Source organism: Mobula birostris, chromosome 7 (genome assembly GCF_030028105.1).
Source record: "Mobula birostris isolate sMobBir1 chromosome 7, sMobBir1.hap1, whole genome shotgun sequence".
NCBI lineage: Eukaryota > Metazoa > Chordata > Chondrichthyes > Myliobatiformes > Myliobatidae > Mobula > Mobula birostris.
Window position 1 is genome coordinate 116,133,639 of NC_092376.1, and position 14,468 is coordinate 116,148,106.

At 45.4% G+C, this 14,468-nt stretch overlaps 1 protein-coding gene across 4 annotated transcripts in view; it reads right to left on the minus strand.

Annotated features, from left to right (window-relative positions):
- rab24 (RAB24, member RAS oncogene family) overlaps positions 1-14,468 on the minus strand; it is a 66,074-nt gene that overhangs the window by 9,891 nt on the left and 41,715 nt on the right. For all 4 annotated transcript variants that reach the window (XM_072263663.1, XM_072263662.1, XM_072263664.1 and 1 more), the window contains 2 exons: positions 2,625-2,693; positions 1,276-1,354 (listed from right to left, as the gene is read on the minus strand). In XM_072263663.1, coding sequence (XP_072119764.1) covers positions 1,276-1,354; positions 2,625-2,693 — 148 coding nt within the window. The remainder of the gene's footprint in view (positions 1-1,275; positions 1,355-2,624; positions 2,694-14,468) is intronic.

Consider the following 14,468-nt stretch of genomic DNA (forward strand, 5'->3'; position numbering starts at 1 on the left):
CCACGCAGCATGAAGCGGTTCTCCATCTCACTAAACTGGCTCTGTGCTTCCAGTGATCCAACTTTTCATCTAGGTTAGTTGGATGAGTATCAAAATACTGAGTTTCAGAAAACTTTGATTTTTCCTTTAAACAATATGTGCATGAGGCACAATGGTGTATGCAATTCACATACACACATATTGTATACAATATACACACATATATACACCTACATATGCATATATATACACACACATGTATACACACGTATACACAGACACACATGTAAATGCACACACTTGTATATATACACATACACACATGTATATATACACACGATATACACATAAATATACACACACATATGCATATACGGGTATATATTCTCTGTTGCCCAGTCTCGTATACTGTATATAAATACACATATACATATTATATACACATGTACACTGCCACACACACACATATACACACACAAAAACAAAATTACTCAAATATTACTGAAATATTAAATACACAACAGGAGCCATTCCTTATCTTGCTACCGACAGAGCTGTCCTTTGAATGCTGTGTTTGCTTCAGCTACATAGCCGTTTGAATGTTTCAATTCCTCCTTTGTTTTCTCTAACTGTCCTGGCCATACTTACACTGTTTTAAACAACATTATCTGTAACATGCTTCCAAGCAAATGTACTTGTTCTGCCTAGACTGTCTGCTTCCAACAGAACACCACTGTCTGAAAATCTGAATTAATACTTTGTCTTTTAAATCCCGCAAATTTTAAAGATAGTTTGTAAGCACACTTTTCAGTTAGTATTATTTCAACCTAACTGACCGACGTGCTTTGTTTTGTGACCTTACACTGTTTCAATAGATAATACATATCCAACTAATTTTCATGTTATCAATCCCTTCAGTACTGTTCCATTATAGCAACAATGTTAACACCAAGACTCATCAGAAACACTTTGAAATGGACTTCTGCACTTAAAACATTTTACTGTTTGTTAAAGTACCTCTTATAATGATCAAAGATGAAAAACGTGTTATAACTGCGATGTAATCCAACGTGTTATAACTGCACGTTTGTAAGGTCAGAAATTGGTTACTAATTGCCATCATAATTGATCTGGTTGTTTTGCAAGGTCTAAATTCATTACTTATATAAAGGGTAGCAGCACACAAGCATGAGATTTATTACTTTTCTTTTGATGAATAGTCCCTCATTGTCCTCTAGAAAGTATAGCTTTCTGCACGAGCTGACTAAACAGCAAGCATGATGGCATCTTTCTTACCAAAGCACACCACAGCTGCTCGGGCACCCCGATAGTAGATTCTGCTCATGGCTTCGTACCGTTCTGATCCTGCAGTGTCCTGATCAGGAAACAAATTACATCCATAACTTACAAATATATCCCAAACTAATGTCCCAGCATTTTTGACGATCGACTAATTTGCAATTATTAGGACTTGTAAGTGAAAAGATTCTGACCTGAGCTGTGATAGCCACATCTCACTTTCACTACCAGAGAAGATAACCATTTCACCCACTGAGTCTATGACAGCTTGCTGATAATCCCTCTCTCCCTTTATTTCCTTCAAGTCCCTAAAATCCCCCCAGATATAACCACTCATCTGCATATCATGGGCAATTTAACCCACCAGCCCATATTTTTATGGGATGTGGAAAGGCAGCCATATGGTTACTGGGAGAATGTGCAGACTAACCAGAGATGAGTAGTGACCCTGGTTCTCTGGCACTGAAACAGCACTCTACTAGCTGCACCACTAGCACAAGGTCTTCCAAATGCCCCCTACTTCATAAAATAGTTTGAAAAAAACAGTAAGACATTCCAGGTAATCATGCTGCATCCATTCCCCCTTGTATAGTGCAAATGGGGGGAAAAAACTCCAGTGAAGGCACATTGGCCAAATCCAAGAGGCCAGACTGTACTTAAGAGAATGGTGAGCAGTTTGTGCCCTCACTTGAGAAAGTATGTGCTGGCATTGGACAGGTGCAGAGGAGGTTCACAAGAATGATTTGGGAATAAAAGGGTTAACGCACGAGGAGCGTTTGATGATTTTGAGCCCATACTCACTGCAGTTTAGAAGGGGGAGACGGAAGGGACTCTCACTGAAACCTATTGAATATTGAGAGGCAAAGATGGTGGACGTGGAGCAGATGTTTCCTATAATGGTGGAGTCTAGGTCCAAAGGACATAGTCTCAGGATACAAGCATGTCAGAGATGAGGAGCACCTTAAAGTTTGCCATTGAGCACCTTAAAGTTTCCCATTTTAAATGATGGACAGACAGAAACTCTTCATATGTACAACACATATACTGACAAAGTAATTCTATTCATTCTACTTTTCAGCCAGAGGATGATGTGAAAACTGAAACAAAAGCATATTTAAATTGTTCCACATTCACGGAATTCCTTGTTGTATTTATACTTGCTGATGAAGCAGACAAGCACTCACTTATTCTCATTTCTAACTTGTAGGATTACGCAATAAGCTTCACCCCAGAGGGAACCAATCAACCACAGAAACCCAGTTAAAACTGGCTTCATTTATCAACCCTAACAAGCCCACTCTGCCAAATAATCGTTTCATTTGTCAGTTGAGAATCAAAACACTTACCCAGATGCCAAGTGTGATTGACTTTTCACCAACATGGATGAGCTTGGCTACAAATGCAGCCCCAATTGTCTGAAACAGTAAACAGTTGACTAAGCATGGATCCTTTTCCTAAAACTTTTGAAATACAATTTACTGTCATTCATTCATTAAAAATGCTTACTCTGAACAAAATTTTCCCATGGAGATTCTATTCCTGCAAGAACTTTGAATTACAGTTCATAAAACACAAGGGTCTAATGAATCCCACAGTGATTCCCTCATGCCTCATGGGTAACTCTGTCTGTTGCCTTTCTACTTCCTTGAGGTGTTGTTTGAGTAGACTAAGAGCTCTTGGCCTTTCTCTGCTAAATTTCAGTTCCATGGTATCAGATCAACAGTAATTGTTACTCCAGATCCGATGCAGCACAAAAAAAAACACAATGCATTAAAGAATGGTAAAGAACACAATAATTAAAACAATAAATATGATTACATAAGACAGCTTATATACATTAGACTGATTGTATGTCCAGAAAGTGACATGGCACAGGAGTGTCTGTACATATGGAGACTGACAGGAAGTGATAAAGTAGGGCTGGTGGGGGTTGAGTTGGGGAGTGAATTAGTGGGTGGAGGTGTACCCTTACTGCTTGGGGTCACTGTTTTTGAGTCTGGTATGGATTCTACGTAGTCTCCTTCCTAATGAGAGTGGGGAAAAGTGTCCATGAGTGAGGTGGGTGAAATACTTCATGATATTACTGGCCCTTTTCTGTCTATGTCGTTGATGGTGGGTAGGCAGGTGCAGGGCCTTTCTGTCCATCGCAGTGCATTTTCTGTACCATGCAGTGTTGCAGCACACTAGGATGCTCTTCACTATGCATCTGTAGAATGGCGTGACTATAGATGTGTACAGTCCAGCTCTCTTCAGACAGTAGAGGCATTGGTGAGCTTTCCTGATTCTGTAGGATGTGTTCTGGGACCATGAGAGGTTGTGTAATAAGTGTACTCCCAGGAGTTTGAAACTGCTTGCAGTTTCCACTGCTGTGCCGCTGATGTAAAGAGGGGTGTGAGTGGTGCAAGTTCTCCGGAAGTCAATAACCATCCCCTCTGTCTTGTTGACATTGAAGAAACTGTGATTTGCCTGGGACTAGGCCTTGAGCTCTTCCCCTTCCTCCCTGCAGGATGTCTTATCCTTGTTAGTGAAGAGCCCCACCACTGTTGTGTCACGGGTGAACTTGGCAATGTCATTCCTCGGGTGTTTGGCCGAGTGCGTGCAGAGTGTACAACAATGGGCTCAGTGTAGTCTGGGGGTCACCTGTGCTGAGGATCATGAGGAGGGAGGAGTGGTTGTGTAACCTGACTATCAGAAGTCTGTTGGTTCAGAAGTCCATTTGCCAGTTGCACAGTGCTGTATTTAGACCATAGAGGACGATATCTTCAACACAGTTTGTGGGACAATAGTGTTAAACACCAAAATGAAATCCAGGAACAGTATTGTGACACAAGTGAACTTGTTTTCCAGGTGTATCCGGGCCGGGTGCATGACAGATGCAATGGCCCTGTCAAATGTGTTCAGGAAAGTTTCCTTAATCAGTACATAGAAGTCTCAATGAGAGTTCTCTTATTAGGGAATGAAGCAGGGCCGGTAACAGAAGTCTGTGTAGGGGAACACTTTGCATCGAATGATCATAATGCCATTAGTTTCAAAATAAACACGGAAAAATTTAGGTCAGGTTGCGGGCTGAGATTGTAAGTTGGAGAAAGGCCAATTTTGATGGTATCAAAAAGGATCTAGCAAGTGTGGATTGGGACAGGCTGTTTTCTAGCGAAGGTGCACTTGGTAAGTGGGAGGCCTTCAAAAGTGAAATTTTGAAAGTACAAAGCTTCTATGTGCCTGTCAGAATAAAAGGTAAAGATAACAGGTTTAGGGAACCTTGGTTTTCAGGAGATATTGCGACCCTGGTTAGGGGGCAGAAAAGGAGGTGCATAGCAGGTTTAGGCAGGTAGGAACAAATGAGGTACATATGGAGTACAAAAAATGCAACAGAGCACTTGAGGTTGCCCAGGCAGACAAAGTGAAGGAAAACCCCGAAGGATTCTACAGATATCTTAACAGCAAAAGGACTGCAAGGGATAAAATAGGGCCTCTGCAAGATCAGAATGGTAATCAATGCATGGAGCCAAAAGAGATGCGAAAGATCTTAAATGGATTTTTTGCACCTATGTTTACTCGGACAAAGAATCAAAGAGCGAGGTAAAGCAGCAGCAAACTCATGCACGCTATATAGATTACAGAGGAGGGGGTGTTTGCAGTCTTGAGACAAATTAGAGTGAATAAATCCTCAGGGCCTGACAAGGTGTTCCCTTGGACCCTATGGGAGGCAAGTGCAAAAATTGCAAGGGCCCTAACAGAGATACTTAAATCATTCTTAGCCACAGGTGAAATGCCAGAGGATTGGAGGATAGCTAATATTGTTCCACAGTTTAAGAAAGACTCTGAAAATAAACCAGGAAATCATAGGCCAATGAGCCTGATATCAGTAGTGGGAAAGGTATTGGCAGGTATTCTACAGGACCAGATATATAAGTGGATAGGCATGGACTGATTAAGGATAGTCAACATGGCTTTGTATGACGTAAGGCATATACAACCAATCTTACAGAGTTTTTCAAGGAAGTTACCAGGAAAGTTGATGAAGGCAGGGCAGTGTATGTTGTCTACATGGACTTTAGCAAGGCGTTTGACAAGGTGCCACATGGGAGGTTCATCAGGAAGGTTCAGACGCTTGGCATTCAAGAGGAGGTTTTGTGGGAGAAGCCAGAAAGCTGTCGTAGAATGTTGCATCTCTGACTGGAAGTCTGAGAGTAGTGGAGTACCATAGGGATCGGTGCTGGGTCCATTGTTTGTCATCTATATTAATGATCTGGATGATAATGTGTGTAACATGCTGTAAGGTTTCACTGATAATGTAATGGTTTCTCTGTAGCAGCAATGTTTGGGTTATGACTAGAGATAACGGGGTTTGCAATGCAGTTGTTCTTTCTTGTGAGTCTGGAACAGAGATTTTTGCGGTCTTTTGCTGGGGAGAGATGAAGAGAGAAGACACGAATAGAGAGAGTTGGTAGACCGCCGGACAGGGTGGACTTGGAGCGAGGGAGCGAGGGTCCAAAGGGCAGCGACGATCGGAGGAGATCGATGGTGGACAATCGGCTTATCAGTGAGCTCCAACATTGCGCAATAGACTGTTTCATAAGATTGGGTCCTTTTTCTTTTTTTTGTTTTCTTTACTAACCATATAGTCAAAGTAAGAATTATAAAGTTTAATCATTTAATCGTATATTGTGTACTATTTGTTATTTCAAGGTACTGATTTGTAACAGGGGACACATCGCGCAACACCCCCACAAACTTTCTTAAGTTTGGCCAGGCGCTATCACCCCCTATATTTAGACGCTAGTTGAAGCGAGAGTTACAATTGTGAGGGCTACGTTCAGGCTTGATTCCATTGGATGCTGTGTGATTACCCTGAGCAATGAACCAGTGGGGCAGATATTTGTACTCCGGATGAATTGTTAATTCTAGTGTTAAGTACTGTTGAAGTTGCGATTGTGGGCGGAGGTTTGATAAAATGGCTGGCACAGCTCTCATTTTAATGCAGACCAGCGCTGAGGTAGCGGTAGCTGGGGGCGGAGATTTCAAAGACAAGGTTCTCTCATTTCTGAGGAGTGAGGGGAAAGAGTGGTTGTATTTGGAATGCCTAATCAGTCCACGTCCCCCGGTGAAGAGTGAAAATTCTGAGTTAGTATCCGCCCTTACTTCTCTGGCAAATAAATGGAAAAATCAGATTCAAAGTCCCAGCTATGGCAGGCTCCGCCTATTCTCTGGAATAACGCCTACCCCTGAAGGGGAGGAAGAGTATGAGACTTGGGTGGAGAGGACCTCTCAATTGTTAGATGAGTGGCAGTGCTCCAATGATGAAAAGCGAGGGAGGGTGGTTGAAAGTTTGAATGGGCAGGTCACTGATGTTGTGAGAGCTGTCAGGATGAAATATCCAGTAGTGACAGCTGTCAATTACATGCAAGCACTGGACAATACTTTTGGCCCAACTGGAAGCCCAAGGGAGCTCAAGGGAGCTCATGGTGGGGTTTCAGAACATGCACCAGGAGAAGAGGGAGAAGCTTTCTGCTTTTAGTTTTTGGCCAGAGAGGCAGCTAAATTGCTTGCAGTGCAGAGGGGTCATTCAGGAGGCTGAGGTGGATCAGTTAAGTATGGACCAGATAGCCAGGGGTGCCCAGTCCAAGGACCTGATTGCTTGGGGTCTCCGACAATCTCGTGAGATGCACCCCCCTCCATCTTTTGTTGAGCTGATCAGAGAGGCACGGGGAGGGGAGAACGCATTGGAGGTGCGGGAGGACTCCGTCAGCAGGGTACAGTCTTCGGTAGTAGTCCCCTGCGGTGAAGTGACCACAGGTAGCCTACCCCGGGGAGCGGTAGAGGAGATTGTGGCAGAGTTGAGAACAGAGATATGTCTGCTGTTATCAGCAGGCGTGACCCCCTCCCCCCCATATGATGCAGCTGATGGGGGGGGGGGGCGCGGATCCCCCAAGGGGACGAACAATGCGGAGAGCTGCTGGCAGCAGGTGTCACGCCAGAAGGAGAGTGAGCCTCAGGGTACTTAAGCAGAGAGAGTCGTTGGAGGAGACCAAGTGAGGGAACGGCCTGGTGTCTCTGGGGGAACATGTTCCCAGCAATGTACCAAGGAACCCCCTGAAAGCGAAAGGCCCAATTCCTGAAGGCTTATTGGGTCCATGCTCCAGTGTGTCACTACGGACAGAGGGTACTTATGCTAAAGCCATACTCGACACCGGTCGCAGGTCATGTTGTTGTACTGTTCGTTTTACAAGTGGTATCTGAAGCATTTACCCTTGACCCCATTCAGGGCACTGGAAATTTGGGGACTCAGTGCCGGTGATTATCCATACGACGGTTACTTGTCGGTGAAGTCAGAGTTCTCGGAGGCTGATGTGGGAGTGTCTGAGGTCCTCGATACATTGGTGCTGGTTTGTCCGGACCCTGTTGAGAAGGGTGGCATTTAATTCTGGTGGAGACCAACACTCCTATTGTGAGGAGGCTCATGGGGGCCTGCAAGGAGAAGGCTGGTGAGAGCTTTCCGAGAACATTGTCCGCGCACCCGGTATTTTGAGCTTGGTTTTGAGGAAGTGTGTGGCAGCATTGGGCCGGATACCGAATTTAAACAAGGGACTGTGTGGTTTACCCAGTCGAAGCCAATAGTAGTATGGCCCAGGGAAGTAGCGAGAGTGATGGGGACCCCCAAATTTCCTGGAATGCCTGAGGACCAAGCCCTCTTAGTGGATGCTCCGGAAGACCACGAGGGGGAGTCGGGATTTCCTGCTGGGGTACTGGTGAGGCCCAAATTGCAGAAGCCCTTGGTTGTACAGGCAAGCAGGATTGCAGAGATTGACAGGAACACTACGAAGAGGGAGGTCACCTTCAAGCGGGGGATGCGCCTGGCACATTTGTTCCTGGTGACGGTAATGTCTAGTGCCCCTGTGAGACACGCCAGGGAGAAAATATTGGAAAATGGGGGAACGTTGACCACTGAGTCATTCAACTTCGGGGACTCCCTGGTTCCTGCAGGTTGGAAGAGGAGGTTGGTAGAGAAGATGTTGAAGTTGAAAGGTGTTTTCTGCACTGACGAGTTTGATGTGGGTTGTTCCAAGAGCACACGTCACACTATCTTGGTGACTGAGGATACCCCGTTCAGAGAAAGGTCGCAGTGACCGGCCCCTGCAGAGGTGGAGGATGTTCGGCAGCACTTGTGTAAGTTGAAGGGAGCTGGGATCATCACCGAGTCCCAAAGCCCCTATGTGTCCCCAATAGTAGCGGCCCGAAAGAAGAATGGGAAGGTACAGATGCGTGTGGACTGTAGGACTCTGAACAGGCGCATCATCCCTAACCAATATACTGTCCCGAGGATTGAAGACGCACTGGCCTGCCTGAGTGGTGCGAAGTGGTTCAGTGTGCTGGACTTGAGGAGTGGATATTACCAGATCCCCATGAGTGAGGCTGACAAAGAGAAAACGGCATTTATATGTCCCCTGGGATTTTTCCAGTTTGAAACAATGCCACAGGGCATCTCGGGAGCTTCTGCAACCTTCCAGCAGGTCCTGGAGAAGACGGTGGGGGATATGAACTTGCTTGAGGTATTGGTATACCTGGATAACCTCATAGTATTTGGATCCACCTTGGAAGAACATGAAGCGAGGCTGCTGAAGGTACTGGGCTGCCTGAAAGCTGAAGGGTTAAAACTCCCTGGACAAGTGCCAGTTTTGCCAAATGTCTGTTAGCTATGTTGGGCACATAGTCTTACGGCATGGGGTAGCTACAGACCTAGCTAAGATCAAGGCGGTTACCACTTGGCCACGACCCCACACTGTGAGCACTCTGCGTTCACTCCTCGGGTTCTGTGGTTACTATCGGAGGTTTGTGAAAGGCTATGCGAAAGTGAGTCACCCATTGAATCAGCTTCTGTGCGGTTACCCTCCCTTGGGGAAGAAAGGGAGGGGGAGAAAAGGACAGGAGGGTGGAGAGAATCTCAGCTTGTCGGAGCCCTTTGAACCAAGGTGGGATACAAAATGTGAGGAGGACTTTCAGTTGCTGAAGGAGCTGCTGACCCAGACGCCGGTGCTGGCTCTTGTGGACTCCCGATTGCCGTATGTACTGCACACAGATGCCAGCCGAGAGGGTTTAGGGGGCATCCTGTACCAGGATCAGGGCACTGGGTTGAGGCCTGTGGCGTTTGTCAGCCAGTCTGTCGCCCTACAAGAGAAACTATCCCACGCACAATTCTGGCATTGAAATGGGCGGTGGTGGATAAGCCGAGTGACTACCTCTACAGGGCCAAGTTTGAAGTGAGGATGGACAACAACCCCTTATATCCTGACTTCGGCGAAACTGGATGCCACAGGCCATCGGTGGTTGGCGGTGTTGTCTGCCTATGATTTCAGCCTGAAGTACCGGCCGGGAACATTGATACTGACACTTTGTCCCGACAGGCGCATGAGGGACTGGTCAGGGATGAGGAGTGGGAGAGCGTCCCTGCCCCGGGGGTGAAGGCTCTGTGTCAGTTTGCCATCACTGTGAAGGCAGAGGAAGAGGAGGGGCAGGAGCAGGAGTGAGCGGTGGATCAATTGGGAGCTTCTGATGACACCATCCCCCTGGTTTATTGTAACCTGACTGCTCTGAAGACAAATCAGCTGCCGGAATTGAGTTCTGGGGAAGTGGCTGCTGTTCAGTGAGATGATCCGGGCGTCGGTACCATTTAGGCGGCAGTCGGAAAGGGAGACATGGCTCAGGCGGAGAGGACGAAACACACATCAGTGCCTCCATTACTACGAGAATGGCCTCAGTTGGAGTTGAAGAACCAAATCTTATACTGGGTCACGTCACCCCCAGACCGACCCCAGCGTTGCCAGCTGGTTCTACCCGAGAAGTATCGGAGGATTGCGTTGAAGTCACTTCATGATGATTCTGAACATTTGGGGGTGGAAAAGACCTATGGATTGCTCAGAGACCGGTTTTACTGGCCCCGAATGAAGTCGGAGGTCAAAGAATACTGCAAGTCATGCATTCGATGCATTGACGGAAGACACTGCCTACACGGGCAGCCCCCTTGACCCGCCTGCAGAGTGCAAGGGCCTTGGACCTGTTGTGTATGGATTTCCTGTCAATAGAACCCGATGCCAGCAACACGGCGAATTGCTTAGTCATCACGGACCACTACACCAGATATGCTCAGGCTTTTCCTACCAACAACCAGAGGGCATCTATGGTGGCAAAAGTGTTATGGGAGAAGTATTTCATTTATTATGGCCTTCTCAAGCGAATACATAGTGATTAGGGACGGGATTTCGAGAGCAGACTCATCGTGGGCATGCTTGGAATCGAGAAGTCAAGGACCACGCCCTATCACCCAGAGAGGTTTAATCGGACCATGCTAGACATGCTTGGGACCCTGCAGATCAGCAAGAACAGCAGGTGGAGTCAACATATTGGGCATCTGGTTCACAGTTATAATTGTACATGAAATGAAGCTACTGGCTACTCGCCATATCATCTGATGTTTGGGAGCGAGGCAAGGTTGCCCATTGACCTTTGTTTTGGGACTGGCAAGGGTGACTTACCACCGAAGACTTATCTGAAGTATGTGTCTGACATGAGAAGAGAGCTGAAAAGGGCTTATGAATTAGCTGGAGTCGCAGCTGCCAAGCAGAATCAAGGGAATAAGAGGAGGTATGATCAAAAGGAGAGGTTCTCCGAACTCCTGCTGGGAGACAGAGTCCTCATAAGGAATTGGGGCCACCTGGAAAGCACATGTTCGCTGACCGCTGGGCGGCTATGCCCTATGTGGTGGAGAGTCGGATGCCAAACCTACCAGTTTTCTGGGTGAGACCAGAGGAGGGGAATGGGCCTGTCAAGATTCTCCATCAGAACCTCCTGTTGTCCCTGGGTCAAAAGGTGCAGTTTGACCCACAGCCCGACTTGGAGCCTACACCTAGTAAGAGGACTCTGTGGAAATGTGGGGTGACTACCAGGCCCCCAACAGGCAAGGTTAGGCCAGCCCCCACCTTAGAGGGATGCTGATTCGGAAGATGAGGACCTGGATGTGTGGTATATGCTGCCCTTCACTAACTCCCTGTTGATTGAGGAACAGACTCCCGGCCCTTCTCCCATTGAGACAGCTGAAGTGGGGGGGGGGGCTATCTGTGGGCAGCCTGGGTTGCAGCGGGACTCTGCAGGGGAGGAAACGGGATTTGATCACGGGACAGAGGGCTCCGAGTTGCAGGTGGGCATGAGTGATAGATCGGGGGGGGGTGGCCTCAGCAAGTAGACCAGAGGTATTCCCAGTAGTGTCAGAACTTGAAGAGTTAGATGATGGGGTGTGGAGGTCTCAGAGAATTAGGAGACCACCGGATAGACTGGCCTACGTAGCGCCAGGGGAACAGAGTGTGACCCCGACTGTGTTGGGGAGCTATGTCACTGCCTTTTACACCTGGATTGGCTTTGTGTTTTGCAGAAAAGGCTGGCAAATTATCTCAACCTCATGAGGACATGACTAAATTTGGTGGGGTAAGAGTGCAACATGCTGTAGGGTTTCACTGCTGTGTAACATGCTATAAGGTTTCACCGATAATGGTTTCTCTGTAGCAGCAATGTTTGGGTTATGAATAGAGATAATGCTGTTGTTCTTTCTTGTGAGTCGGGAAGAGAGATTTTCACGGTCTTTTGCCGGGGAGAGGTGAGGAGAGAAGACACGAATGGAGAGAGTTGGTTGACCGCCGGATGGGGTGGACTTGGAGCAAGGTTCCGAAGGGCAGCGATGATCGGAGGAGATCAATGGTGGACAATCGGCTTATCAGTGAGCTCCAACATTGCGCAATAGACTGTTTCATAAGATTGGATCCTTTTTCTTTTTTTTTAATCGTTTTCTTTACTAACCATGTAGTCAAAGTAAGAATTATAAAGTTCAATCATTTAATCACATATTGTGTACTGTTTTGTTATTTCAGAGTACTGATTTGTAACGGGACACATCGCGCAGCATCCACCCCAAACGAGATTTCTTAAGTTTAGCCAGGGCGGGGGCTATCACCCCCTATACTTGGCCGCTAGCCGAAGCGAGAGCTACATGTGGTTAACTTATCAGCAATTTGCAGATTATACCAAGATTGGGGGTGTAGTGGACAGCGAGGAAGACTATCAGAGCTTGCAACTGGATGTTGACCAGCTGCAAAAATGGGCTGAAAAGTGGCAGATGGAATTTAATGCAGACAAGTGTGAGGTGTTGCACTTGGTTGAACCAACTAAGGTAGGTCTTACACAGTGAAAGGTAGGGCATTGAGGAGTGCAGTAGAGCAAAGGGATCTAGGAATACAGGTCCATAACTCATTGAAAGTGGCAGCACAGGTAGATAGAGTTGTAAATACAGCCTTTAGCACATTGGCCTTCATAAATCAAAGTATTGAGTACAAGAGATGGGATGTTATGTTGAAGTTGTACAAGACATTGGTGAGGCCTTATTTGGAGTACTCTGTGCAGTTTTCACCACCTACCTACATGAAAAATGTAAATAAGATTAAAAGAGTGCAGAGAAAATTTACAAGGCACTGGCAGGACCTGAGTTATAAGGAAGGATTGAATAGGTTAGGAGTTTATTCTTCAGATTCAGAAGATTGAGAGGAGATTTGATCCAGATATACAAAACTCTGAAGGGCATTGATAGCATAAATGCAAGCAGGCTTTCTCCACTGAGGTCATGGATTCAGGGTGAAATGTTTAAGGGGAGCATGAGGGGAAACTTCTTCACTCAGAGGGTTGCGAGAGTGTGGAACAAACTGCCAATGCAAGTAGTGCATGCAAGCTTGATTTCAACGTTTAAGAGAAGTTTGGTTGGAAGAGATATGTAGGTCGATGGGACTAAGCAGTTAATATGGTTTGGCATGGCCCAGAAGAGTCAAGGAGCCTATTTCCATGCTGTACTTTTCCATGACTCTGATATAGTTACTGAGATGGGGGAGAAGTAACTCAAAGGTCTTCCGTCAATATCTGACTCTAGTTTAATAAATATTTCACTTCAGATACCCTGATAAAAGCAACTAGCTCTGCAGAAGTATAACTCTGATGCCTTGACTCAGGAGTTCTGAATGTCCACAGAATTTCTCAGATAAAAGCTGGCATTTCTGAGTGGAGTTGCTGGCTTTTAAATAGGAAACTCTGGTATATTTTACCATCCATTTGGGAAAAAAAACAATTGTGAGACTGAAATTTTTTTTGAACCATTTACGGATCAATGCAACTGCCAGTGTAATAGAACAGAAGCACACTTCTTTTCTATTCATAATAAATATATCAGCAAAGTATTACCAATGGTTTTGTTTATTAATCAGAATAAAATGAATTCGTCATAAAAATAAGTATTTTTTTTAAAAAATCTATTCAAATGAGCAATCCATTTAAATCACAATTATTTAAACAAATCCAGAGTAATTAACTGGTGTACATTTGTACAGTAAAGATAGTAAATGAATTTGAAATAGTTTTCCAAAGCAGTGGAATCAAACTATTTTGGACCATGGCTGCTGCCTGATGTGGCATGATTTTGGAAAACCACGGAGTGTGTATGTGTATGTATGCATACATATTATTATTTTTAAATCTTAGTCACATTTAAATTTCTTAAGCCTCTACTCCAGTTCTGTTCATTTGTTTTGATCTAATTAGGATATAATGAGGATAAACAAGCAGACATTCCACAAGTAGATGCTACACTGTACTAAAACATAATGGCTTTGGCTCCCTTACCCCCATGAACATGGGGCAACACCAACAGACACAATGATTAAAAAAATGAATTTTCCCAAGCTCCAACTGACATGTTTTGCCTATTAATCCTTCAACGTCTAACACACATCTTGCATTGAAACTACTCCATGAATGAATCCAGTAATAAGGCAGTCTTTCTGGTGATGTTGCAATCCAATCAAAAATTTGCAGAGGTTATAATTCTATCCCAGCAAACAAGGCCAATCAGTGTAGCCAGATGGCAAAATTTTTAACAGAAATGCTTTGCTTAATGAGATAACATTTCAGGCATGATTGAGTTGATGCTGAGTACACTATTGCAAACATTGCCTCTGGGATACCAGAAACAAAGACTGACTGTGCTGCGCCAGATTCCGAGGCATTACCATCCTAAACAGAGCACAAAAATATCTATTAATGCCAAACAATTTCCTCACGTTATTGCAGCATGATGGAGAAAGGTATTAGAAAGATGAATAATC